Source organism: Myxocyprinus asiaticus, chromosome 33 (assembly GCF_019703515.2).
Source record: "Myxocyprinus asiaticus isolate MX2 ecotype Aquarium Trade chromosome 33, UBuf_Myxa_2, whole genome shotgun sequence".
Lineage (NCBI taxonomy): Eukaryota > Metazoa > Chordata > Actinopteri > Cypriniformes > Catostomidae > Myxocyprinus > Myxocyprinus asiaticus.
In genome coordinates, this window is record NC_059376.1 from 21703287 (window position 1) to 21729485 (window position 26199).

At 37.4% G+C, this 26199-nt stretch overlaps 1 protein-coding gene across 1 annotated transcript; it reads right to left on the minus strand.

Annotated features, from left to right (window-relative positions):
- Nucleotides 1–1536: 1536 nt before the first annotated feature.
- LOC127424281 (stromelysin-3-like) lies at nt 1537–26199 on the minus strand. Its single transcript, XM_051669315.1, has 8 exons — nt 25921–26199; nt 13371–13636; nt 9712–9855; nt 7809–7942; nt 7371–7588; nt 6742–6946; nt 2435–2698; nt 1537–1755 (listed from the first exon to the last, which is right to left on the minus strand). The coding sequence occupies exons 1-8, from the start codon at nt 26029–26031 to the stop codon at nt 1637–1639; spliced, it is 1461 nt and encodes a 486-aa protein (XP_051525275.1). The 5' UTR covers nt 26032–26199; the 3' UTR covers nt 1537–1636.

Here is a 26199-nt window from a genome sequence, read left to right on the forward strand (position 1 = left end):
AAATAAAACAATGAAATGTATTAATTTAGTAAAATATTACAAAATTCAATTTGATGAGATTTTGTTGAAATGTGTAAATCTTGAATATAGGCAAAAAAAAAAAAAACAAAAAAAATATTAATAAAAAAATAATTAGCAGACATTTGTCAAACATACAGTGAGAACAAGTTGTTAAGAGTTTATGTGTTCCTAAAAGAACATTACCAAACACAAAACATCCCTTCCCTGTTGAATGAGAGAGATTTCTTCTAAATAAGTGTTATTAATCAAAACAAACTGTACTGTAAATAAAGGGAAGAAAAGGGATCAGTTGCAATGTTACATTCAGCTGATTTCCCCTGAATTTTAAGTTACAGTACTTGCAGAAAAATGTAAAATCAACAAATTTAAGTTTTGGACATTGCAACTAATGCAAAAATCCCTGATCGCAAAGGTTTTAGCACCAATTTGTCACCTTAACAACTGGGTAATGATGTCTCATTACACAGTGGAATCTTGAAAATAAAAACAAATACAGACATAGCTGCTGTATGTTGATAAAGCTCAGATGTGCACGATTTCCTGAGAAGAAACTGATTAATCAAACATGTTTTTTAGATGAAAGGAGGGAGCAAGAACTTACAATGAAAAAGTGGTCCCCTGCAGAACATAAAAAATACTTTTGTTGGTGTAACCTAATTGGCAGGTTGATTTAGTCAGAATAAATAACACTTTTGACTTGAATAAAATCTGTTAATTTAGATGTTACCATATGAAGCACATTTTTAAGTTACCTGACTTTTGTTCAGTGAAGGTTACATCATACAAGTGGTTATCATGATTAAAAAAGTAGATATTAAAGGGAAAAGTTCACCCCAAAAATGAAAATTCTCTCTTCATTTACTCACCCTCATGCCATCCCAGATGTGTATGACTTTCTTTCTTCTGCAGAACACAAATGAAGGTATTTAGAAGAATATCTCAGCTCTGTAAGTCCATACAATGCAAGAGAATGTGTACTAAAATTTTGAAGATCCAAAAGCATAGAAAAGCCACATGAAAGTAATCCATACGGCCCCAGTGTTTTAATCCATATCTTCAGAAGTGATGTGATAGGTGTGGGTAAGAAACAGATCAATATTTAAGTTCTTATTTTACCATCAATCTCCACTTTCACATTCTTCTTCTTTTGTTTTTGTTGATTCGCATTCCTTGTGCATTTTGCCATCTACTGGACAGGGAAGAGAATTTATAGTAAAAAAGGACTTATACTGTATATTCATCTGTCTCTGCCCACACCTATCATATCAGTTCTGAAGATATGGATGAACTACTGGAGTCGCATAGATTACTTTTTTGCTGCCTTCATGTGCATATTGGAGCTTCAACTTCTTGGTACCCATTCACTTGCATTTTTAAGGACCTGCAGAGCTGAAATACTCTTCTAAAAATCTTTGTTTGTGTTCAGCTGAAGAAAAAAAAGTCATACACATCTGGGATGGCTTGAGGCTGAATAAATGATGAGAGAATTTTCATTTTTGTGTGAACTACCCCTTAATGCATGTTTGTATGTGGCTGACTGATCAATCCAATGATTTACACTGTATGCTTAGAGTGTGGCAGCATGGTGCAAGAGACAGAGAAGTTTCCTGAGAGTTTATGGTACGCTACATCCAAAGAAGTCTGCTCCAACGTAGCGCGGGTAACCTTCGAGAACTTTGCGCTGAACTGGGTCAAACTTCCAGTACTGCCGGCGGCTGATAAAGACCGCATAGCCTGTGGAATATTCAACAGTTAAAAAGAAAAATGATTTTAAAGAATGTACTTACACACATTAAACAGCTCGAAGTATGTGGACACCCACTTCTAATTAAAGGGTTTGGCCAGGCCTCTTAATTCCAGTATAGGCCAATCTTGATGCTAGAGCATACAATGACATTCTAGTGAACTCTGTGCTTCCAGCTAGTGGCACCAGTTTAAGGAGGGCTCTTTTCTGTTCCAGCATGACATTGGCCCTGTGCACAAAGTAAGGTCTATAAAGAAATGGTTTACTGCATCTGGTATGGAAGAATTTGATTGGCCTCCACAAAGCCCTGACCTGAACCCTTATTGAACACCTTTGGGATAAAGTGGAACAGTGACTGCAAGTCAGGCCAAATCACCCAAAATCAGTGTCAGGCCTCAATGGCGCTCATGTTTAAATGGGAGCAAATCCCTGCAGCCATGTTGTAACATGTAGTGGAAGCTGTGAGTTTCAAAACCATTGGCTGTTAATGAAATACAAATATGTGGATAAGCAGAATGATTTATGTGCTAAATAACAAATGAAATGCTAGAATGTTCACATGATGAATAATCAAACAATCGCACCATAATTCATATTAAGTTGAATCCTGTCATGTTAAACTTATTCAAATTCACTAATGTGTATTAAAAGCTCAACTGGCAGCATTACCATGTGCATCCTGGAAGGCAGCATCAATCTCTTCAGGAATACCCCACCACTCGTGTTGCATGTTGCGTGGGAAGGCAGTGTCCACTCTATTCTCTTGGGAATCTAAACGCCAGTAGCTTCCTGATTTGAAGAAGTATGTTTGGTGGCCATGGTGTTCCTTTAAGCGCAGTGCTGCCTGAATGTGTGTGACGGGAAGGCCTAGAGTCTGCAGAGAGTCTGGTCCTGTTATCTTGTGCTCTGCATCAAACACCCAGTAGTTTGAACCTTCCAGAGGACACAAGGGAAAGACTTGGTTGACTGCATTAATGTATCATTTTTATTCTGTGTTAGCATCTCTATATTACATGTAAGCATGATATGTTTACATTTTCTTTCTTATTGATCTGCAAAATCCAGAGTAGTGCGCAATTAAAAATTTAATTGGGAGTTCCATGAATTTGAATTGAATTTGGACTGACGCAGCACACGGGATGCATTATTGTAATTCAAATTTGAATGTAAGGAAATAGAATTAAAATAGAATGACATTAATTTCAAAATGTATATAACTGTTTTAATTGAACTTTTAAAAATAAATGTAATTTATCATTATATGAATTACTCAGAAACTTGTCATACACACTGTATATGGGGTATTTGCTGAAACATTAGATGATATTAATAATCAATGTGAAATGAAAATGAATGACCTTTTTAATTCATTTACAGTGTATTTCATAATATGTAATCAATTAAATGGGCCAAAATGCTCTAATTTACCCCAGGGTCTTCAATATGGTAATATTGAATACACTATAATAAATAGCTATAATAAATCCAAATTAATGATGTTATTATTTATGTTTTTTTTTTTTTTACAAAACTTGTGTTTGACTAAAATAGCTCTGTTATGTGACTGTGTTGAATTTATTTGAATTCCAACTCAGTAAATTCCTCTTCCTGTCAATCTAATTCAAATTTCAATTTAACATCCTGTGGGGCATGGCCAGTTCAATTAAAATTCCAACAAGTGAACTGAAAACGAGCCAATTCTGGATTTGGCCCAATGCTAGAAAATTCACTGTTCTTTGATAAAGGGAAGGAAAAAATAACAAAGTTTGCATCTACACAACTTATCTACATTGACACTATTCAGTACTGTACAGTGCAGTTTGATGCTCATATTGACCAATATTTATACAATGTAACAATTTTAAAGATACAATTATACAGCAATACAATGATGCTATGAAACGGTATTTAATTGTCTTTCACTTATCTACCACTGCAGACAATTACTCCATCTTGTGGTAAAAGAGATAAAGTACATTTCAAGTAACATCCCAAATATTTAACTCACTGAAATTAAGACTATTCTAAATATAGAAAAGATCCTTCAAACCTCAAAAAGTGAAATTACATTTAATATAATATTCATGAGTAGAAATCCTTTGCATCAGTGAGGGTAAATGTCCATGTAATGTTTGTTAAATTCAAGGATTATGGGTTGCTTATAACTTTGACTAAATAGTAGTACCTGTTTGAATTATATGTTTTAAGTGTGCAATGCTGTATATTAATTCAAGTGTACTGCACAGTCCCACTTTATATTAGGTGTCTTTAACTACTATGTACTAACTTTAAAATATATACAATACATGGTATATATTGTGTAACTACATGTTATTCTGCAAAATTCTCAAAAGATTCTCATTTGCTGCTACTGAGCTTGAGGTAAGGGCAGGTTTAGTAGTAAGGTTAGAGTTAGGGGTTAGGGTTAGGGTAAGGGTTGGGGTAGGGTTGAGTTTAGGGTTAGGGGTAAGGTAAAAGGTGCTGTAAGTGATTTTATCATGGAAAAGTAATTTTCCTACTCCCTTAAAGATATGAAATAAGTTTCCTGAGACATCTCACCAGTCTCTGTGACAACTGTAGACTTTGTAAGCAGCAAACAAAAATGTGTCAGCGGACCACGGACATTGACGCTTTTCAGTTGTCAATCATTTTGCTCGTTCTCTTAAGTGTTGTTTTTGAAGTGGATCATTAAGGATATGATTCCTAATGTTTGTCAGTTGAGGGCACTATTGTGCCACTGTTGAATTTGACAGCCACAGGAACAAACAATGCTGCTCTTTTGCTCGGTTTTGGTCTCAAAATTATCTTTGGAGGGAGGGGTTTTGGAATGAGGGGGCATGGCTAATTCAGTGGCTCAGGCAAATGGCTCACATAGAAGCTTCAGAATGCTGAAATTGCTTACAGTACCTTAAACAGTGTAACTAGAGATGTAATTAAATGCAGGTACTTCAAATGTAAGCAGAATGCAACAACAGGTATGTACATAATTGTCAAGGTCCTGTCTCTCTGTCAGTCTGGGTTTTTGTCTGACAGGTCCGTGGCATCATTGTCCCAAATCTGTCTTGTGTTTCGTTGTCTTTGTGTGAGCGCACGGTTTCGGTTGTATTCCCTGCCGTGCTCTCTTCGGTCTGTCTTGTTTCATGTCTGGAGTATGGTGTCTAGCTCTTGACTTCCTGTCTGGTTCAGTTTCGGTCTGTGTCGGGATTTGTACACTCATGCTCCATGTCTGTCTGTTATTGACGTGGGTGCATCACGCTTATGTCGTCTTGGCAGCATGCACTCGCGTAAATAGTTTATGTCTGTCTCTCACGAAGACGGGAGCGCCTCACGCCCGGGTCGTGAACTGTCTTGTGTTTCATGTCTGGAGCATGGTGTCTGGATCCTGACTCCCTGTCTAGTTCAGTTCCGGTCTGTGTCGGGGTCCGTACACTCATGCTCCATGTCTGTCTGTTATTGACGTGGGTGCATCGCGCTTATGTCATCTTGGCAGCATGCACTTGCGTAAATAGTTTATGTCTGTCTCTCATGAACATGGGAGCGCCTCACACCCGGGTCGCGAACTGTCTTGTGTTTCATGTCTGGAGCGTGGTGTCTGGATCCCGACTTCCCTGTCTGGTTCGGTTTCGGTCTGTGTCGGGATCCGTACACTCATGCTCCATGTCTGTCTGTTATTGACGTGGGTGCATCGCGCTTATGTCATCTTGGCAGCATGGACTCGCGTAAATAGTTTATGTCTGTCTCTCACAAACACGGGAGCGCCTCACGCCCAGGTCGTGAACAGTCTTGTGTTTCATGTCTGGAGCGTGGTGTCTGGATCCCGACTTCCCTGTCTAGTTCAGTTCCGGTCTGTGTCGGGGTCCGGACACTCATGCTCCATGTACTGTGTCTGTCTTTCGTGACCATAGATGCGCATTGCGCTTGCTTTTCGATGCGAGCTGTCTTCACGTTGTGCTGAGGTTCGGTCACTTCGGTCTGAGATTTCAGGTTTGTGTGTGGCCGAACTCTCGCACAGGTGTCCTGTCTTGTTTTTGTCGCCTGTTGTGTGCATCGCGTGGCATTGTCCATCGCGATGTACGCTCAGGTTTCGTTTAGTGTGAGAATGTGTGGCATCGCTTTGTTTGGCGTTGCTTCACATTCTCTCATCTTGTTTATCGGTTGGCATGGGCATATATTGCCTTATTGTCTTGACGATGTGCGCTCATGCCATTCGGGTGTTTTTTGTCTTGTGAGAGCATGTGGCTTTGTTTTGTTTCTGTATCGCTGCATGTCTCTCTGTCTTACGTCATACCCCACCTCCTTGTTTGCCCATTATTAGTTTATTAGTCACACCTGCCCTGTCTTGTTAACCTGTTGAATTCTTTCCCCATTTTAGTCTCCTCATGTTTGCTGTCTAGTGCCAGTTCGTCTTGATTCCAGTCTTGTTTGTTCTCCCTTGTCGGTCCTGCCAGTCAGTCTTGTTACTTTTTCCCTGGTTCCTGTTTTCCAGTCCAGTCAGTCCTGTTCCCTGTTTCCCCTGCCCAGCCTAGATTATTTACTTTGTACTTTTTCCCCTTTGGGGTAGTTTACGTTTATTGTTTTTCCCCCTTGTGGGTGTTTGTATTTGTTGTTGCTTTTGTTTTTGTAAAAATACATTTTATTTTAACTCTGCGTTTGGGTCCCGAGCCTCATTCTCAATCCGTGATACATAAGTACATCGATCAAATGCTTAAGTACATAATAGTTTAAGACACCTAATACAAAGTTGGTCCTACTACACAATACATGTGCGTATATATCTGTTGTTGGCGGCATGTGTTCAATGCGATCGTGTTTTATCATGCCCTGAATTAGAGGCACAAGGCAGGATGCTTCAGATATGGGTCAAGGGGAAGTACTACACCACCCGTTACCATAGATTTGTATATAAGCAGGCCTGTCTGATCCTGCCCTCCAACCACAAATCACCACAGTCAGCCATCGGTGCAGCATTCACCCACCTTCAAAGAACCAGATATTGCCATTTTTGTCTTCGTAGGCAGCTTCTATGTTCTCTGGAATGCCCCTCCAGTGTCGGGAGGCCAGGGCAGGGTATCCCGCCTGCAAACGGCCCTCCCTGATGCGCCAGGCATAGCTGGCCTTGAAGAAGAACAATTCCCCACGGATTATAGACACAGCATCAAAGTCTGTGCGACAAGCGTCAGGCTACAAGCAGTGACAGAGAGAGAGAAGAGATGATGGGAAAAAAGGAGTGAAACTGGAGAACCAGAATGAATGGAACATACAGATAATAAAATGGAAGAACTATTTTCTTTTCTTTTTCTTTTTGCAGACTGTCTATTTCAAGCCTTTTTTTTTTATTTAATTTTTTTAGTTTTTTTTTAATTATTTATTAATGTTCTGTATTTCTTAATTCTTTTATTTGTTTTGTTTTTCTTCAATCTCAGTTTAATGTGTAGAGACAACCATAAGTAAGCTATTTGTCAGGTGACTTATCAAAGAGTGTAAAAACTGTTTGTTTAAGCGATCAGACATGGCAACTTCTGGCTTAACCAGTGGCATGAGTTCAGGGCAGGACTACCTCTAATAAGCTGTTTGGTAGGAATTGACTAGTTTGTCAGGGACTCACTGCACTGCTGATAATCTCATTGGTTTCTGTAGAGATTTGGGGCGAGGCTTGTGGCCGGGGGCCGTAGAGGTATTGGATCCCTTTCTTGTCATCCTCACTAAGCTGGAGGGGATAGGAGAAGCTGTAAAACGGGGACATGATGGCTCCAGGCTCCATAGAGTGCTGCAGACCCAGAACATGACCAAACTCATGCGCCGCTACCTGAAGAAGGTCTGTTCCTGGAGGATGACGAGTGAAATTACAGCGCATCAGAGATGTCTCAGAAATTACCATGTGTTAAAATTTAAATATCAAATTTTTCCAGGTGTGTTAAATGAAAACAGAAAATCACCATAAATATCTGATACATTTGATGCATTCACTGAATCCCAAGAATCTTTGTGATGTTAAGCCTTGAGACTAAAGGAGTAAGATGACTATTCTGTCTTTAACACCTACCAAGTTCATTTCCTACAGTCCAGGACTCATCATAGTCAAAATGGATGTCTCCCTCCCGATGCGTCCTTGGGAAAAAAGCATGAGCCAGGATCCCACCAGGGCCATCAAAGGGCAAATTATCACCATGCCAGTACCTAATATAGGATATATAGACAGATATGCACAATGATATGATTGCATACATAGAGTAAAAATGTATAATGAAAGTTCAGAATGATCAAAACAATCAACCACAAACTTTATGGTGCTGTCACAGCACTTCTTTAAAGGTGCACTCAGTAAGTTTTGTGTTTATGTCATCTTGGACTTACACTGACACATGGTGGCATGGATGCTGCATTCAAAATAAATAGTTTTCAGTTACTAATGCCATTTTAGAAATTCACTGTTGACAGTCATCCATAATTAATTTGATCCATCAGTGAAAGTGTCCATTAACAGGGTGATTACTGGGATTAAATGAGTAGGATTTGCCTGGTCATGTGATTCTAACATGACAGCCTCTATGAGGGGACCCCCTTCATGTAGAATAAAACATTTTTATAAGTTTTCTGACATGACTGAAGTCTTCATCTCATGTGATTTGTCAAGTGCTCATGATTTTATACCTGTTTCAAAGTTATGATTAATTTCTTTAGGAGTAAACCTTTTTTTAATGAGGAAAAAATTACTGAGTGCACCTTTAAAGGAATAGTTCACCCAACAGATATTTCTCTCATCATTTATACTCGCTTACGTCATCTCAAACTCATATGACTTCCGTGGAACGCAAATGAAGAAATTTTAATGGGAATTTAATGCCTGCTTGTCCATACAATGCAAGTAAATGGTTACTGAATTTTAAAGCTCCAAAAAGCACAAAAAGGCACAATATAAGTAATCCATAAGACTCCAGTGGTTTAATCCATGTCTTCTAAAGCAATCCAATTGGTTTTGGGTGAGAACAGACCAAAATATAACTTCTTATTCACTATGAATTTTGACATCAGCAATTTCCTTGGCAATCATGATTTCAAGCTCAATTACATTTCCTAGCACCATCTAGTGCTCTGCATATGCATAAAGCACTAGGAAGTGTAATCGAGCTTGAAATCATGATCATGCCTAGAGACTGCAATGGCAAGGTGTACAGTGAAAACAGATGCACGGTTTGTTCTCACCCAAAACCGATTGGATCATTTCAGAATACATAGATTAAACCACTAGAGTCAAACATATTACCTTTATGTCCTTTTGGGAGCTTGAAAATTTGGTCACCATTAACTAGCATTGTACAAAAAGACATCATATCTCCATTAAAATATCTTTGTTTTTGTTCTGCAGAAGAACAAAAGTCATACGAGTTTGAGATGACATAAAGGTGAGTAAATGATGAGAGAATTATCATTTTTGGGAGAACTATTCCTTAAAGAAAGCACATAATTCCCTCATTCATAGGTGCAACTACACATACATAGTGTGAACACAGTCTACTGAATGGGACTGTAATAATGATACATTTTAAAGCTGTACTAAGTTTTTCTACTTCAACCTAAAGACATGTATATGAAAATATTAAATGAATGTAGATTAAAAAAAAATAAAAATGATTCTGTTGCAATTATGTGCACTCAGATAACTCCCCTGTTACACATTCAGTTGCAAAATAAATTAACAATGGGTGGAAAAAATCAATTTCATCAATAACCAAAAACCTTTGCATATGCATTAAACTTCATTCATGCCAAAAAAGTGTCAGTGTAAAGTCCACAAGACCACTGCAATTTAGATTGTTTAGGAAGAAAATTAAGAGCCAGCGAAACCTAAAGAAATATGATATGAGAGCACCTTCAAACTTCTTAGCAAAATCTCAAATTTTTCATCTTGTTGTACCTAGAGACATTGTAAAAAGCCACTTTGTCACCTTGTGAAGTCGATGACTATGTCGGCTTCTTGGTTAAGGACCTCAGTAAAGGTGAGTGGTGTGACATCATTCCAGACCTTGAGAGCTTCCTGTAGAACCCGTCTGACTTTATCCTCACTCATCTGCCACGGGAAGCGCTGGATTCTGAACACACATGGATACAATAAACGTGACATCTCTGCTCCTGCATAAATACATTGTCTTACAGACCACCAGCTTTTCACTGCTGGACCACCAACTGACACAAACCCACATCAGGGACCACCAAATTGATTCATCTTTATTATTCCTCACCCTAGGCATCCATCTGGTGAACATGTCACATGATCTCTTAATGCGTGCTGATTGATGTAAGAGCATAATAAGACTGCGGTTTTGGTGGTTTTATGTGTGATGAAATCCACAGCTTCATGAGCCATTTCTCTCATAGGATCTGTACACCTGCAGGGGTGTAACCTCAGACATGTTGTCAGACTGTTCTGGATCTTCACTTACAATTTGGGGGCAATTATTCTTTTTATAACAGCCATTTATACAAATATGAGCACTAAGAGTAATTACACATAATTCAAATATTTCTTTTTAGTTGCAGCAATAATAGGTATACTGTTAGCTTAAGTTAACAGTAAGATATTTAAGCCGTTACTTCTTAGATCATAAATAGTTTAGGAATGCTTTTATGTTAATAAAGGAATCCAAGCTGTGTAATAGCACAATGATATATTTCCACACACCTGTCTGTGTCAAGGAATGCATCTGCCTCCATTCTGCGTTCTTTTTTTAAAGAGTTTTTTAACTTTTCTTTTTTTGGCACCACAAGTCCAAGCCAGTTCACTCAGCGGCCATCTTGGCAATGTCCCAAGCAGCTGTTTTCTAGTCATGCAATACTACCTAGCTACTTGAATGGGGAAAGACCGAAATCTCCACAAATGTTTGTCAAGATTATGTTACAATGTCAAATCAGCAATAAAATCAGACAACAATGGAATCATAATTTTTCTTTTCTTTCTTTTTTTTTTTTAACCTTTTTCACAGACTTTTATGGTGCATTTCCACCTTATTTAGCAGCGGATATGTAGCAAACGTTTTTGTTTGTAATAATTTAAATGATGTAGTGTATATATTTAACATTATTATTTTTTTTTAACCTGCAACACTACTGCGACAGAGTTTTAAATACAGCTGCTGAGTGAGTGACAGAACATTTAGCATTTTTCTCTCTACTGACAGCCGTAATCCATCTCTATTTTATCCTCTTTTGGAAAGTCGTGGAAAAGTAATAGTGGATTTTTTATTTTGCTGTTGAAGCAAATGGGAATGCAAAAATAAAATTTGCTAGTCTTTTATGTATTGTACCACTGTAGAGGTTTGCCTCACTATAGTTTACTTCCATGTTCCAAACCTGGAAATGTGAAAAGGTGTCCATTTCTCCCATTCTTTTTTCTACAGTTGTTCTGTCTCTTCCCCTATGTACTGTCTCTGATCACATTTCTAATGCTTGTCTCCTTGTCTCGAATAAAGTAAACATGAAATAGATAAATGCCACCTACTGTATGTCAAAATAGTCTTAGACATGCACAGGGTCAAATTTACATATAGTTTAATTTAGTTAATCATATAATAACCTCCATCTAGTCCATAATGTTTATATCCCTATTCTATTCACCTTTTTCACAGGCACCGAAATTACCCATTATCCTTAGCGCATTCTTCCAATGCAGATGCAACAGACTTCCGCTTCGCAACTTATTCCCACTACCAAGCACTATAATATCACTAACAACAGTCAAAAACGGAAGAAAAGTCTGTGTTTACTTAACATAAATCACTTTCTAACTAATGTGTGTGTATGGACATTAGGTTTCGACGGCAATCCCGGATAAGTATACATTTACACACATTTACATGGTAAAGTTACTGGACTCGAGCACTCACTGCACGCACCCTGTATATGTGTGTGTGAAAGAGAGAGAGAGACACACACAGACATACAGCATGCAGAGAGAGAGAGAGAGAGAGAGAGAGAGAGAGAGAGAGAGAGAGAGAGAGAGAGAATCCACGAATATGATGCGCTAGATTTCATTACGTTTCTTGTTGTGCACTTCAATATGAAGACAGCCAAATCCCGGACATTTAGGGAATCTAGAAATCCGACCAGATGCTTTATTAAGGTTCGAAAAAAAAGAGGACATGTCTTTGAAAAGAGGGTGTATGTTCATCATAGGTTCGATTTATGGCATTATTTCTGCATTGACAAGTGCAACCTTCTCAAACACTCTGTTTCTACCTCATTCACATATACACAGCGCGACATGAGATATGAACCTCGTAAAGATGATTAATAAAAAACAACAACAAGGAGCTTGGTTTAAATGTTTTTCATCTTTGATATCTTCCAAAATGATGGAGATCATTTGGAATTATCTGTCAATGTGACAGAGAATTAGTTTAATGCAAACTCTGCTTATTACATCTGGTTTGACTCAAATGTTTCAGCATTGGCAGCTTTTGTTGTGACATTCACTTTCCAGTAGTTTTTAAGCCACCTGTAATTGTTATAACACCCTATAACAGTGCATATTCATCCAGACCCTTAGCTGCTCGCCATCACCAGTAACGTTAGTCTAGCTGATAACAACAACTAGGCAGAAGTGTGGAGCGTACGAGAGGAAGTCTCTCGCCGTAATGACGGCGCCCATGGATTAGTCAGGAAAAAGGTGGATTCAGCCATAATTTAAGTGCTATGTAAAGAACAATGCAGGGCAATAAGACTGCAGAAAAGAGGTGGGAGTCCTACATCTTCAACCGGATGCATCCACACTGTGCTGCCTGTGAATAGATGCATGTACAAACTTGGCTGATTGCTTCTTTCACAGAGACGGGCCTTTTTCTAGCACACAAGAATTATTATAATACCCCTGCATTATTCCACACAAACTGCCTTTTCTATGTGTGATAAGAACAGAGATAGAGTCAAATGCTCACACAGGCCTTATCATGGAATAATTCTAAGACTGGCCCTCTTGTTGCAATGAAAACAGAAAAGCTCTGTGACACTGAACAGATCTGGAGCTTGTTTTCACTATTCCTCACAAAGGAATACAAACCTCACAAACTTCTGCTGGCCAACACTGACTGATCAAAAGATCAAAACATATCCTTAAAGCTGATGTGTTAAAATTATTTCTCTTATCCCAGCTTAATATCCAGAGTCATCTCTAAGTAAGCAATTTTTTTTACCTAACACTGTATAACACTGACTTTGTGACGCTATCAAAACATTCCTTTTTTTTTTTCAATGGCCCTTCTAGCCTAACACAGCAACACTGGCTTGACCAATAGTGTGAGTTTGAGGGGCAACTAACGTTTTGTACAACCAATGGGAGATCCGTTTTCTTGCACCTAAAACATTTATATTCTGTTGGGGAAAGCATCTGTATATAAGTTTGACTATATCAGATGAACAAGCTTCATTTTGAACCTCGATTACAGAGACTATAGAAAACCCTAGTTTCTGTTATGTTGGATTTGGATACTGGGGAATCAATGCCACCTTACGGAGAATCAAGATCCTCCACAAAAAAAGGGGATTATGCTGTCATAACAATCACTGACTGTGCCTAAATTAGTCTGAAATTTTACTTTTCTTTACACCTTACTTGTAAGTGAGGTCAGTTTTTGGCCAGCGTCCTCCAAAAATCACGAAGCGTTTTTGCCGGTGGCGTCTGCTGAGATGCACTTCTCTCTGACCTGGGTAGTCTGGGACCCCACAGCGCAGTGGACCTGCAGCCCCCAAACTGTTCCTGAGTTGGGTGGATAGCTGTAGTTCTCCTTTTGGCCATGCTTGAGGTTTAAATGTGTCCTGAAGGTGAGGAACCCTGCCTTTCCTCTTCTCGTAGTGTGGATGAGGATTCTGGGGCCAACCCTGTGGTCGAAAGATGAAGACAATGATAAAAATGGACCCAAAAAGGCAGAAAGGAAATAATAATGATAGTGATAGGTTTTAGTGATAACAATTAGTGATAGGTAATTGTGAGAAGATTATAAATGTCAGTAAGGCATTAAATGTACTGGAGCAACACAAGAGAGGACACTAGGCATGGATATCTGGTAATAGCAGGTTGCCTATTAAGATGAACCTTTTTTAAATTCTAGTAATGATCAGTTTGGAGATTTTTGTTTCAACATTAATTTGGTATTATATTAAAAAGACTGTTGAAATTGTAAAGAAAATGCTCTAAATAAACTGAGCCTTCTGGCAAGGCAACATATTGTAAGTTAAGGAAAATTAAACAAAAACAAACAAGCCTAATAGTCCGTGTACTTTTGCATCCATTCTTTTTTACTTTTTAAACCCAAAATTGAAAAATGAAAAATGCAGTTTCTACTTTATTGGTTTTAACACTGATGAATAGAATAAGCAGATACAAACTCACTTTCTGTTGACTATTTCATTTTCTATTTAAAAATGAATAAAGAGAAAGGGGAAAATGGCTTAATTTTCATTTTCTTTTATGGTTTAAAAAATTAATTTATGGCTTGAAAATTTGATATGCACATATAAGAGGCACTGAAACGCCCCTTTTATTTGATTGGTCAACACGTCCAGTCTTCTGTACTGCCTTAATCCTATTAGCCAGAATTAGAGTTGGATTGCTCTGCAAATTTGTCTCAATTTTCATTAAATATTGTCTCTACCAGAACCACCACTAACTGTAAACTATGCATGCCATGTGTATTAGAATCTTGCTGCTTGGTACATCATGGTGTTGTTGCCTCTTAATGGACGACTTGTAGGAGATTGCAAGCCACATCACTTGGCCATATGCTGACTCTGGGAGTTGGTCTATTATATATTATTTTTAGTTTTAATAACATTGTATGATTTAGTAGTACCTTTGTATTCGTGTCCCATTGATAAATGTAATTAAAAAAGAGTTCTGTTGCTTTGGATAAAAGCGAATGCTAAATTAATGTTTAGGCATCACGAACATGGAATGGAGTGGACATAAAGTTCGAATAGCTAAGATTCGGACACAAGGCATCCCGACTGGTCCGTCGGGACGTGGGACATGGCGTGTAAAATCAGGACTGTCCCTGTTATAGGGACGTCTATTCACCCTATCTTCATAAGTGTTATGTTAATTTTTGCAAGCCGCAGATTGCTGATAGAGTGTGCTGCCGACATAATTGCCTCAGCCTGGATGAACATTTAGTAAATGTATTATTAAATGTCAAAAATAAACTTGTGTTAACTCATATTAACTCGTGGGGCTTTTATACAAAGTGACGCAACTTTTTAAATTACATTTATCAATGGGATGCGGCACTATAAAAAATAAAAATAATATATAATAGACCAACTCCCAGTCAGCATATGGCCAAGTGATGTGGCTTGCGATCTCTCACGGGTTGTCGATTAGAGGCACCTCGAATCAACACCACGATGTGCCAAGCAGCAATATTCTAATACATATGGCATGTATAGTTTACAGGTAGTGGTGGTTCAGGACAATATTTAATGAAAATTTAGACAAATTTGCAGAGCAATCCCAACACTAATTCTAGTTGATGGATTAAGGCAGTACAGAAGATGGGGCAAGCTGACCAATCAGATGAAAGGGGCATTTTATTGCCGCTCACATGTGCATATCAAATATTCAAGGCGTAAACAAATTTTTTAAACACTGAAGGAAAACAACAACTGAGCCTTTTCCCCCAATCTCGTTTATTCCTTTTTAAATAGAAAATGAAATTGTCAACAGGAAATGAGTTTGCATCTGCTTATTTTATTAATAAGTGTTAAAACCAATAAAGAAAAAAACACATTTTTAGTTTTTCATTTTTGGGTAAAAAAAAAAAGAAAAAGGAATGACACAAAAGTACACGGACCATACACGGACCCCTAACTATCTTAATCTGATAATTAAAATAAATAAATAAATAAAAACAAGGTCGATCATCTCTTTGTTTTCAGATGTAGATGCTATTTACAGAGGGGATATGATGCAGATGTTTTGCTTGGTGTCCCTAAGCAGTCTTTGGAGGAAATGGCTGTTCATTAACATGGGCGTAAAAGATAGAGAGAAAATGCAATGGGCAGCACTGTAGCTCTCTTAGGTAGAATTCAGAGGCATTTATAAAAGCTTTAAACTTCAGGATTTTTCGCCTTTCATTCGAAGTGCTCACCTTTTACCCACTTAAAATCAAAATACTTTATTTACATTAAGTCAATAGAATCCAGATTTACTTCAAAAAGCTAAATGATTTGTCTTGGTATGAAAAAATGTATGAGTTTGTATGGTGCAATATCATGTTAGTATTTCTTATGTCGTTTACGTCTTTCTTTGGACTAGGAGAAAAAACAGTTAACATCCTTGTTTTTTTCTCGACTGATTTAAAACATATTATAAAAAGGTTAGTAAGTTTGCAAAAAATGGCAAAGAGGCTAAACGTTTTCTGCTTGGTGACCTTGTGTCTCTCTCCCAGGGATGGAGGCACAGCGGTGACTCTTCATGCGTGAGGCAGAGCTGCTATATTGGAGACAATGCCCAGCAGGAACCATGGAATGTGGCCTGGTCTGTAAGTGAGGAGATAGACTTGCTACCAGCATGTGCACATACACAGTTCAGGTTTATTATGCTACTCTGTAGTCTTTTGAACTAAGCTATAGACACTGCTATATGAAGTTGTGCACTATACACTTACAGTGGGGTTCAAAAGTCTCAGTGCACTTAAAAAAATGCTTCTATTTGAGCGAAAAGTTCAGTAAAAAACTAACATGATATTTGAAATTTCTTAGCATAGTATGTACCTTTTTGGTATAATGACAGCATGCACTCAAGCTGACATAAACTCCACAAGTTTGAGCAAACCTGATGATCCATGTTGATCTCATCATGATTTGAAAATGTTCCAAACAGCATCTTGTGTGCTTTAATGGAACTATGCAAGTATGCAATGCAAAGAAATCTGACCTTTTGTACAAAGGAATCTTACATAATTTTAATTTTGATACCATTAAGTTTCTTTAGTTTATTATATTTAAATTTTCTGCATCCTTAGACTTTCTATTTTTGTAAGATTTATTTTCAATTTTGAACATTTCAGATTTTTAATGTGGACCTTTAAACCACTGTATATGTGCAAAATATATTCAAAAGGAACAATCAGAGAGATTCAGACAACAGTGGCACACTGACACAACTGCATACACATTCAGACAGAAATGTACCAGACAAAGTGAGTCATATAAAAGGGAAAAAAATTGAAAGCACAAAGCATATATAATTTCACTGGAAACACAACATACTGGAAAACACGCAACTTCTTCAAAGCCATACAGGGAATTTATTTCTAAGCACTTCGAAATTTTCACCACCGTTACCCCACACGTGTTACACCTCCATGCTCACTCAACAACTGCACTGTAGTCACCTCCAACCTGATCTCATGAAAATTCGTACATATTTTAAGAGTTGGTTATTTCATTTGATGTTGTACGATTTCATTCGTATGAATTTGTATGATTTTATCACATGCAAATGCCCAGATGTGTAATGCAGAAGTAAGCGTGAGTTCCGTGCAGGAGGCGTGAAGGACATGCTTATTAATATTATGCCCTTACCCAAACCCCTTATCTATTCCTAATCGATCAGTAGAGTGTGTAAACATGATAGGAAGCTATTGTGTGTGACAGAAGCAAATAATTGTTGCGTATTAGATGGAAACGATGTCCAGCGACGTCATTGGCTTTAGTGAAAGTCGTACAAATTCCTTCGATTTTGCCGTGAGAGTATGTTGCCATCTCTCTCAAAGCTCAGTTCAATCCTTGGCCATGACTTTTTTGCATGACACACTCATATCCACCACTCAAAACATCAATGTTTCAACAAACTGTGATTCTACTTTGTCAAAGAGTCTAGTGTCATCAAGTTTCATTTTAAATATTTACACTAAGCACATACTGCATATTGTTGCTCAAACTAATCACACTGACCAAGCTAGCTAAAAAATCAACAAAATTCAAACTAGATGCTTGATTTAATTTAATTTCTCAGTTGTTTATCCCATCGTTAGTTCATAACTTCGGACTGTATCATGACACATAACTGGGAGAGCCGTCTGCCATTACACTGCAATGACACACACACACACACACAGACACATTCCACGTCTGGCACACAAACATGAGGTGGATTCCACATTGTTAATGTACAATGCTACTTTTTAGTAGGCTACTCCAGTTCAAAGCATATGTGTGTTTGGCCCACTTCTCATAAATGGAGGGCAAGTTGGTACACATTTGGCTATACTATGGGAAATGAAGGCGACACAATAGGTCCCTATTTCATTTGACTTGGTAATAACCCCTCTACAGAGAAAGCATTGCCCAAGGTGTCTTGATCTTCTGCCAAAACGCAATCTCCAATGTTCAAGCAGTTTACTTCAATGAATGAGGAGATTAAAGCAAAAAAATTGCACTTTAAATGCACTTAATGAAAATCAAGACAGCAGTATGTTCTGAAAAAAGAAGAAGAAAGAAATAAAAAAAAGCCTAGAGGTAGTGGGACAAAGTAGAAAAGAATGCTGTGGGTTTAATGCAATTGCTGGCAAAAATTCCAAGTTCACCAAGTATTTTTTTCCTTATTAAACATTTTTACTCGAATAGAAATTCAAAAAACAAAACAAAAACAAAAGAATACAAGTATTGGCAACTTGGCAACCCACCTGTTATTGGACACTTTCACTCATGGAATAAATTACTCATCATGGCTGACTGCAAATTCAGCATTTCTATAGTGGCATCGGTAAACGAGAACTGTTGATTTCGCATGATGCTGCATCCGAACCACTAGATATTAGTGTAAGTCCAAATGAGCGCCATATTGTCCAGGGCAACATAAACAAAAATTAATGCGTGCAGTATTGAGTTTAAATTATCACACACTGTGTCCAAATTTGAATACTGTTACAACATGTACTGCATTTAATGAAGAATGTTCTTCTCCCATTAATAGAGTACGTTCTTTAAGTATGTAGCAGGTGAGTAGTATAAATACATTCCCAGACATACAGTATTTCATCTGGGAACATGGGCATTGTCTCTGGACATGAAATATATGACTTAATAACAAAAACCATGGAAAAAAACTTTTTTGCTAAACAAGTATTTAACCACTTTCTTGGTATATATAGTACTTTCAATAAAAGAGCCGCCTGACTCACGGGTCTCTGGCTTTTTTTTTTAAGACAGCGTTTTGAATATGATGTCTTCTCAGCTCCCTTGGCTTTATGGAATAGAAAATTTTCCAGTGGAACTCACACCGATGTAGTAGATCATCCGGGTATTTCTTGCCTACTGTTTTATGAATACTGAAGATTCAGACATACTACTCAATTGACATTCTGCTTTTGACATACTATATTGTAGGAAAGTATGTATACTCGGACACAGGTGATGTCAGAATGTCCAAGATGTCTGCCATTTTGGTCAGCACAACATACAGTAAAGTAAACAAAAAAAATTACTGAGTGTACCTTTAAGTTTAAACGATCATAGTAAATTTAACACTATTTGTGAGAATGATGTGGCTGTCAGCCCTTCTACTTTTATTAACAGTGTTTAAATTAACTTTCCGAAACAAAAACAACTGAAAATTCCTTTTACAGTGGGCAGAGTGTGGGATCAAAGTTCTGGGTCAATGTTTAATCAGGTTCAAATACATCAGACAAAGAGAGTACAAATGTGTCTCAGAGAGTTTGAAAGATAGCCAATAATGGTTTCTGAATCCTTTTTAATATTGGAAATATTTTGAGTCAGCAAGTTTTGCCTGTAGTTTGACTTCATTTATGTTTCAAATTTAAGCCCAGTAGACAAAGCCAAGTTACAAATGCTGCCATATCCTTTCATGTGTGGTGACTGAGCTTTGCTCATATACAACAGTGAATCTGCCCACCTGGCTCTGAGCTTCCACGTCCTCTGCCAGGGCCTGCTGGCCCCCTGCTTTTCTCTCTCTCTCTCTCTCTCTCTCTCTCTCTCTCTCTCTCTCTCTCTCTCTCCCTCTTATGTTCACACATGCTTTCATGCTTTCAGCTCCCACAGAAGAAATCCTGATAAGAGCACCTGGTATGGTGCAGCTGAGAGCCGTGGAGACAACAGTGTTTGCCCTTATGTACCATTCCCCGGAACTCTTCCAGAGAATACAGTAAAAACATTACTAGAGCTCCAGGATCAATTTAGGCATAAGATTTTCAGTGTTCAGATAATGTGGCCTCTGATGAGTGAGATTAATGAGCAAGAGTGATAGTGCGTGACTATGAGATTTTATGTTGCAAAGAATAATCATGACACATAAGGGATGAATTTTTAGATGGTCTAATTGCTTTCTGAAAGCCAGTTTGTCTTTAGGACAAATGGGTAAAAAAAAAAAAAAACCTAGGTTCTATAGATTCACAATACATTGGTACTATATCGGTTATCGGCCGATATTAATAATTTTTTAAACGTACACTAATGGTCAAAAGTTTTGAAACACTCATTCTTTATTATAATTTTATATTATTATAAAATAATATTTTTTCACATTTTAGAATAATAGTAAACTATGGAATAACATAAATGGAATTATATTGTGACTAAACAAAATCCAAAATAAATCAAAACTGTGTTATATTTTAGCATCTTCAAAGTAGTCACCCTTTGTCTAGATTTTGCAGAAATGTACTCTTGACATTTTCTCAACCAACTTTTTGAGGTATCACCCTGGGATGCTTTTTAAACAGTATTGAAGGAGTTCCCATCTATGTTGGGCACTTATTGGCTGCTTTTCTTTATTATTTGGTCCAAGTCATCAATTTCAAAAACATTTTATTTTTTATTTTTTTATTAAATTTTAGTTTTATAATGAAATAAATTTATATGGTGGCACAGTTATATTTTTGTCTACAAAACTAATTTCAAACATTTAAGCATACGCCTTCAGATCAGAAGATTTTTAAGATCATGAGAAACATTTCAGTCAAGTGTTTCAAAACTTTTGACCGGTAGTGTATATGTATCTATTGATAATAGATAATGGATTGCAGGCTATTTTACCCTTAAAAACACGGTCACACTACGCTTTGAGCATGCTGTGGCGGATTGAGCAAGCGATAGACACAATGAGTGTGGCGTCAGGCCTCAAAGAGGCATTTATTGGAAATAATTATAAACATAAAATGTTAAAAATGGGGAATAAAGTGTCCATTGCCCATCTACCACACCTGTTACCAATCACCTCATCAAGGACTATATATAAACTCACCTCTTTCACACAGTCAGAATCAAGTCTGGTCTCAGATCACCATCCATTATCACACTACTACTACTACTACTACTACTACTACTACTAGTAGTAGTAGTAGTGGTAGTAGTAGTGGAAAGCCAGGAAGCCAGGAAGTTAAAGCTCCGTCACAAATGGGTCTTCCAAATGAACAATGACCCCAAGCATACCTCCAAAGTTGTGGCAAAATGGCTTAAGGACAACAAAGTCAAGGTATTGGAGTGGCCATCACAAAGCCCTGACCTCAATCCGATAGAAAATTGTGGGCAGAACTGAAAAAGCATGTGCGAGCAAAGAGGCCTACAAACCAGACTCTGTTACACCAGTTCTGTCTGGAGGAATGGGCCAAAATTCCAGCAACTTATTGTGAAAAGTTTATGGAAGGCTACCCAAAAAGTTTGACTCAAGTTAAACAAGTTAAAGGCAATGCTACCAAATACTGACAAAGTGTATGTAAACTTCTGACCCACTGTGAATGTGGTGAAAGAACTAAAAGCTGAAATAAATAATTCTCTCTACCATTATTGTGACATTTCACATTTTTAAAATAAAGACAGGGAATGTTTTCTACGATGAAATGTCAGGAATTGTGAAAAACTGAGTTTAAATGTATTTGGCTAAGGCGTATGTAAACTTCTGACTTCAACTGTATATATATATTGTATGTTTCCAAATATTTACGAGTAAGATGCAGTTTTCAACCCTTCCTATTTCCACATCTATCAAGAGTGTTTAAGTGAGTTGCTTAACCCTAAACAATGGCTCGAGTGCCAGATGAAAGATCTGGGTCAATCCCTAATCAGGTTCACAGACACCAGACAGGGGGAGAAAAAAGAGAGGCTAATCCTTAGGCTAACAGAGAAGACCTCTTAGTGATAAGATAAATTAAGCTTTACTGGTACATGCCTAAGAAGCTGTGGCTTACTTGGGAGTAATGACTGTTTCAATGCAGGAGTGATAATGACTTTCAAGTAAGCTTTCACTGATAAGCTCACACAGATACTGTGAATGCTCCAGTGCTAATGTAAAACTTTATCCTCAGCAGCTCAGTCTTCTATCCGATTTATCAGACACCAGCATTAGTAAATGTTTCAAAGTTTGGATTGATGTTTGAAGGATTTTGTCATCTTTGGCACGCTAGCTTTTATACATACATATTCTCTCTCTAGTTGGCACACATATTCCTCCTCGAACGCACCTAGTAGTGCAGTGATGTCACTTTTTCCTTAAATTACCCTATCAAATTCATAGTAGGACCATAACCCCCCACACACACACACACACACAATTTAAGGTGAAGTAGTCAATGGACCAAACAAACCTCGACTTAGGAGAAAACCACAATGGGTGAATTCAACTGTGCTTCAGTATTTTAAGTACTTTCATAATTTGTAATTATCCGCAACCTATTCTCATAGAATAACCATTACTACAGTACACTGTAAATAAATTTTTGCAAACTGACTTTTACATGTCTTGTTTTATACACTTTCACATAAATCATGACTACAACGGTAATTGTGACTTTGTTAACACTTATTTGCACTATTACTCTCACACTGTTATATTATGATATCGAAACAGTTTTCCATTTACGCAGCATTTGAATAACGATACATTTTAACATTGTTTTAGGGACCCACCTACATTTACACACTTACTCCAATGAGGTTGTGTTCCGCGGTACCTCACCTGATAGAGTGTTGCACTCTGGACGCAGATGTGTGCGGTTCGAGCCCAGCCAAGCACACAAGCTGATGCATGAGATGAAAGTGTCAGAAGAGTCTTGCAATCAGAATTAGAATGAGATTTATTGCCAAGTATGCTTACACATACAAGGAATTTGTCTTGGTGACAGAAGCTTCCAGTGCACAAACAATACAGCAACAAGACAGAGATAATAAAAAATAGAATACAAATAAAAAGCGAATAGAAAAATAAGTATATATATATATATATATATATATATATATATATATATATATATATATATATATATATATATATATATATATAAATGACGTGGTTGCTTCAGAAAGTGTGCTTTTCTTTTTGCATTTTGTTTTTGGACACTTTCAGCTAGGTTTAGGTGTTGATTTAGGGCAGGGGTGCTCAACTTTGGAAAGCCGGGGGCCACAAAGCAGGATCCTTTTAGCCTCGAGGGCCGCACTCTTTTTAATCTTTATTTTTATTATTTATTAAAATTACTTTTTTATATTAATGAGGCAGACTATGCTATATGCTATTCAAAACATCATGGACACATGTAATTAACAAGAATAAAATACAACATTATATTTAGATGTATAGCAAAATTCTTGTAAAAGTGTGGTTCTTTAAAAAAAAAAAACTGATATACTATTCATGATCATATATAGGCCTGTATGTTTTTCATTTGCTTGTTTTAAAAGATCCACACATTTACTAGTAAACAATATACTGCAGCAGAATGCACCACTATAAAAAAATGACTACAATGTACATTTTATTTTTTTTTGCCATGCATTGAAAGAGGATTATCTGTTCTGTTGTCATTGTCAAAGATTGTCATGACACATTAGCTACCTAGTAAACACACACACACACACACACACACACACACACACACATACACTCAAAACAAGACATAAATATGCTATACTAGCTCCAAAAGAGCTTCAATGAGACATCATTATCTACTACCCCCTTTTCAGAGTTATTTTTGGTAAGTAACGTAAATCACTAAAAAAAATAAGCATTAGGGCGTGCATGTTTAAAGTGACTGAGAGCATGCACAAACTGTTTCTATCAATGCGCGCATGCAGACTGCACCACACTCACGTTATATAAATTGGCTTATAATCAGATTTATATTCGCAGATTTATAGTTTAATTTGTTATTTATATCTGTTTGCCGTTTCTTTTTCTTTATAATGGTTCAGCAGTTTATCAATACTGAGAATTACAGTAAATGCTCTAGAAAATTGACACCTAAAAATTCATAAACATTCAATAATTTTATGAGATGACAACATCACGCGGGCCACAAAATGATGGTTTGCGGGCCAGATCCGGCCCGTGGGCCACCTGTTGAGGACCATGGATTTAGGGTGAGGCTGTCTGTTTTGTTTAGGTCTTGTTTGCTTTTTGAGAACGCTATTGGTTTGATTTAGGTTAAAGATTTAGGTTAGAAAGGTACGTTTTACTCATTAAAAAATTAAACTTAACAAACCATGTCTAATTATGACACAATTTCACTTGCTTTTGGTGCCCCCCACTGGACATTTCACTAGAAAACTGCAGCAAAACATGTAGTAAGACACATCATTCCATTTTGTTGCTAAAAATGTTGCCACAGTCACGTAACACTTATGAGATCAGGCTGCAAATATATCAGTACTTTTTCTAAGGTAGCCTTACTGAAACCTAGAAATATAGCCTTGACCTTAGAAAAGCAAAAACATGAAAATGGAAAACAATACGTACAGTACCTAATTACTGTAACTTGTCCCGTAATTTGCTGTTACAGACCCGATATAACTGCTCCCTCTTAAAAGATGTATTGACATAAGCCTATGCTTTTGTAAGTTGTTTTGCAGTGGCATGCAGTTCCACTAAGACTAAAATCAAGCAAACAAATTTCCACATCCTTTGTTGTTAAGAGTACATGGAGATTAAGACTATATAGCCTACATGATTTTTTTCTGTTTGCGATGTTCAGGTTTAGGTTAACTGTAAATGACACGACTAAGATTAAACAGTGGAATTATTAAGCTGCATAAAATTACCTCAAATAAACTGTACAACTTAAATTTAGTGTTTAAATTGTGAGACTCCAAGAAGCTCATCCTTTGCCAGTGTTTTCTTCTCTGACAGTAAAAGAGTGTAAAATGTATGTGAATGGGATACAAAGGGGCTCAGAATCCAATTTGAACAAAGCACTTTAAATGTTACGGTTGACAAACTATACAATCTATTTTCTTTCGGCAGGGGACATGCCTGAAAGAGAGTGAGCATGGGGCCAAAATAATCATAACAGGAAAAAGGACAGCCCTGTTTCTGTGAGCACACTATCACATTCCCTAAATTCTCTCTAGAGTAGGCTATGTGCCTGTGTGTGTGTGTGTGTGTGTGTGTGTGTGTGTGTGTGTGTGTGTGTGTGTGTGTGTCCAGATGGCACAGAAAGACAAACCTGCCCATGCCTGCACAATCCCTGGGTCTTTCGTCAATGGAGGGAATTGACAACATTATAAATTACTTTAACGCCAGAGTCATCATAGACACAACATTCAAGTTCATTCTTCTGCATTCAAATTCAGACAGCAGGTTGATTTGTTCATTTTATTGAGCAAACAAACACTTTAAATATAGTGCATCAAAATCCATTTGATGGAAAAACCTTTTATTAAGAGCTTTTAGGATGAATACATGTATATTGAGACACACTCTGATAATTTGTCATTGTTTTCAAATATGATGCCAAATGGTTTAGCCCCTCACACAATAAAGATCTCCCCTATACAGAGTAAAAGAGAAGAAATATTAAATATAAAAACTTAAGTGTCCCACTTCAGCTGTATTCATAATGCCACTTGCCAAAACTGTAATGTTAAATGGGATACTTGCTCTCATGCATCCTTTACTAAACCTGAACCACAAAAAGTGAACAAACACAGATGATAAATCTGGCAGGTTTTGGCTCTCAGTGGTATGGCTCAAAATAAGTGAGTTTGGTGCCAATACTTGGAACAAGCCAAAATTCTATCAGTCTAGCATTAGGGTAAAAGAGGGTAAAATAATCATGCATATAAAACGTTAATAAAATAACTGCATCCTTTCAAGATCTAGAAACAGCTAAAAACGCACCACATATGTAAATGAAAAGCATTGGCATTATTGAACTCACCGTCGGCTCTTTGTGCACGCTAAGTCCTCGTCTCCCATGCAAAGGCACACATCCCACGGTCAGGAGGACATGCAGAAGGAAAGCGCCTGAATGAATCCCGGAGACCCGCATCCTCCTCCTGTATCCTCGAGCGCTGCGCGGAATCCCGGTGCGTGAGGTGGAAGCGCGTGAAAGAGAAAGTAGCGGTGCAAAATGCTTTTGGACGTCTGCAGCGAGAAATCTTGCAGTAATTTAAATGCAATGATTTCTTTGTTCCCGTTCCTCAAATACTTCAAGTGT